This window comes from Strongylocentrotus purpuratus, unplaced genomic scaffold, assembly GCF_000002235.5.
Source record: "Strongylocentrotus purpuratus isolate Spur 01 unplaced genomic scaffold, Spur_5.0 spur5_scaffold_7, whole genome shotgun sequence".
In the NCBI taxonomy this organism is placed as follows: Eukaryota; Metazoa; Echinodermata; class Echinoidea; order Camarodonta; family Strongylocentrotidae; genus Strongylocentrotus; species Strongylocentrotus purpuratus.
In genome coordinates this window covers 11,406,550-11,409,864 of record NW_022145613.1, presented here as the reverse complement: position 1 = coordinate 11,409,864, position 3,315 = coordinate 11,406,550, and the positions used below count along the sequence as shown (strand labels likewise).

At 37.9% G+C, this 3,315-nt stretch overlaps 1 protein-coding gene across 1 annotated transcript; it reads right to left on the bottom strand.

Moving 5' to 3' along the window:
- Positions 1-782: 782 nt before the first annotated feature.
- On the bottom strand, positions 783-3,111 carry LOC115919751 (HCLS1-binding protein 3-like). Its single transcript, XM_030973869.1, has 2 exons — positions 2,876-3,111; positions 783-1,391 (listed from the first exon to the last, which is right to left on the bottom strand). The coding sequence occupies exons 1-2, from the start codon at positions 3,079-3,081 to the stop codon at positions 1,115-1,117; spliced, it is 483 nt and encodes a 160-aa protein (XP_030829729.1). The 5' UTR covers positions 3,082-3,111; the 3' UTR covers positions 783-1,114.
- Between the last annotated feature and the right edge of the window lie 204 nt (positions 3,112-3,315).

The following is a 3,315-nucleotide window of genomic DNA, read 5'->3' as shown; positions in this document are numbered from 1 at the left end:
AAGGTTCTGGAATCATCAAAATGATAAGAAATTTGGCCCATTCTTCATAAAGTTACAAGCACTATACACAGAAAGATGTATATGGGACTATATCTTTCACAGTCAAATAGATATAATAATTTACCAAATATATCAATTAGTAGGCGGTTTCCCGGCAAATTTGTTATCATCATGTATTAGTCAAAACATATTCTTTCACATGACTGGTAATGAGAGCTTCCATTTCATTTTTTGAAATTGGGGCGTTTCCAATACTGGTCTTTACCTTTAACTAAATGTTTTTGAGTAGATAAATCCCGGAGAAATATTTGTCGCTTGAGCAAATCCACAATTATCTGGATAAGGAGTAGACTGAAAAATCAGTTTGTTTCTTTCGGGGACATTTTCCGCTGAGACCACGTCTGGCTTTACCGAATAACTCGGCCTCTTTAAAAGACAAAATAAGTTTATAACAAAAAAAAAATCATTATAATTATATACATTTCTATACATTTCTATATATGTTTTAACAATGATTACATTAAACACTATGGACCGGTCAGCAGCTGAACCCGACCCTTGGTCAAAAATGAACACAGGAAACTCAGACTTGTTAAACCCTATTCTGGACAAAGCCTAAACCAAGCATACGGGCCTAAATGTTTTGGAAGAATACATTGAATGATTTTAATTGTTTCATAGGTTACAATCATGACTACATTTGAAAAATGGATTTTAACATACTAACCCATGTCCAGGTTTATGGGGAGAAAGGGGGGGGGGGGGGGGGGGGGGGGGGGTTGTAATCCGCCCTTACAAAAAAAAACCTAATGGGGAATTAAAGGGGCTTGGATCTACTTTACAAGAGTGAAAGTAGTATAATCATTATCATTTCTTCCTTTCTCTTTATCTCTCTCTCTCTCTCCCCCTTTCCATCTCTCTTTCTTTCTCTCTCTCTTTTTCTCTCTCATATAAGTAATCAATACGAAAGCATTCTTCCGATTATACTTTATAAATCATCAATTATAGTTGGACAAATGTACATAGTTAGAGAGATGTTGAGAGGGAGAAAGGGTTAGGGACTAAGTCGGACTTTTTGCCCGTCTTGAAACTTTTTTTTGAAAAATCCGTCTGGTCAGAAAAGATCCAATTTGGCGTCCCCTCCTTCACAGTTCTCCTGAATGTATTTCATGATGTCATCTTCCGCCATCTGCTCCGACTCACGCTGGTCTAGCGCCCCCAACGTTGATTCCTGCATGCTCGTCTTGGACGCGGATTTGGGGTTTAACGAGGCTCGTGGCTTTATGCGTGGCTTTATGGGCGGTTTGGAGGGAGCTGGAGATGCTTTGGGTGAGAGAGCTGGTTTAGATTTCGTGCCAACGGATAACAGTCTGTCCAGATCATCTTCAACACTGAAAATAATTTTCAAAAATCATACCGGAGTGAACAATTCAGTTGTTACAATAATTGAAGCCATACGAAAACTTAAAACCTTTTTTTTTAACAAAACGTTTTTTTTTTCATATAGAAAACAATATATAACAAGTTTAAAAACTTAACCTAAGCCAATTTCAATAGCACTACCCATAGCCAAATGAAATAAGCACATATTAACATCTTTCGAAATTAAAAATATCAATTACCCCTGAATTTCTCCAAAGTCTCATCGATCGTGTTCAATCTAACCAACAAACCTGGTTTAGGGGGATTTGCAAGACTGACTTTATTATAATCAAAATAATGTAAGATTTATTAATGTTAAAGTATGATGGTCAGAAGAAGCCGCTATTTCTTGTCGTGAGCCCGGCCCGGGAAATGGAGGGGAGGGGATGGGGGGGGGGGGGGGGGGGGGGAATGCAAGGAAGCTTAAAAGCCTCCGACCATGATTTATATATATATATATATATATATATATATATTTTGTTTACCATTGCTGTATTAAAGTTTTGATTCTAGCAACATCCCATAACAAATTATATTCTCTGTACTTGCTAGAAAAAGAAATTGATATTATATAGGTGTGTTTTCTTCAACTTTATTTTTGGCGCTTTCTAGATCTTATAGGGGAGAGGAAAAGCCCTTTCTAATACTTTCCCGTTATAGGCGTAATCTGCCCCTCCCCCGGTAGACGAGCCCATTTTTTTTGTCAGACCCTTGTGGAAATTTGGATTCGCACGCTTGGAACAGTGAAATTAATAAATTAGGGATTAAGTACAGTTCTCGTCATGCAATTGCAATGTGAAAAAAAATGCCTGGGAGCGATTGTAAAGGTTGATCATGTAATCTATAAGGTTTCCGAATCATCGGAAAGAAAATAAACTTTGTGCAGTCTTGCTAGGAAACACAAGCACTGTAAATCACAGAAATGTGAATATGGGACTACACAAGCACGTACGTGGCAAGAGAGTTGCGGTCCACAACCATGAACTGTTACCCGTCATAATTTCGAATATGAGAGCATTTATAAGCCATATCTCTTTCAGGGGACACTTTGCCCCCAATAATCATAATACCGTTCCACACTAGAATAAAGATAATTACAAAGCTCACAAATTGGTTTTTCATTTTCCCTAGAGCTCAACTTTCTCTTTATATAATTATCCTCTTCTTTGTCCACTTTAGAATACTGAGGCATATTCAGCCAATTTATGCAAAAGAGGCCTTGACGAAGGTATATAGAAGATTTTTTTTTTTTTTTTTGGGGGGGGGGGGGGGTGAGGGGAGTAATCTAACTTAGCATCATTAGAGCCTATAGGCGATGTTATGGAATAATGAGTCTATACACAGTCTACGATTTAAAACTGATTATAATAATCAACAAAATTGATCTCTCCCATAGCTATCAAACGCTTGCTTCTCCGATATCAAAATGTGCAAGCATTTAAGTTAAACCTACTTCAAAAGATCCGAGTTGTCCTCGTCTGCTAATCCCAATATTTCAGGTGACGTCACACCTGTCGAGCTGCCCGGAGGGAGGAAGAGTGTTTCTTGTAATTCTGAGTTAGATACAGCACTGTCATCTGCGGTTAATAAGAGTTCATCCGCGGTACCTGAGTTTTCGAAAGCAAATGAAAACCAAATAATGATAATAATATTCCGCATTTATATAGCGCTTAATACACATAGAAACGTCTCTAAGCGCTTTACAGATATACTATCACCCCGGTCATTGGATTCGGTGCACAATCTCCACTCCCTGGGGAGCATTCCAGCCAGGCGTTACTTGACGCTCAAAAACTGTTTGACCAACAATCTGTGATCATTAATACTCAAATCAATAGTTTCTACCTTAGGATCCGGTTACTTATTCACATACAATGATAAAGATAAGTAATA

What these genes read in the sequence shown, in the direction of transcription:
- LOC115919751 (XM_030973869.1), bottom strand. Translation starts at nt 3,081, where the DNA reads ATGCGGAATATTATTATCATTATTTGGTTTTCATTTGCTTTCGAAAAC. An exon ending in GACAACTCGGATCTTTTGAA is followed by an intron (nt 1,392 to 2,875) that starts GTAGGTTTAACT and finishes AATTATTTTCAG; the next exon opens with TGTTGAAGATGATCTGGACA.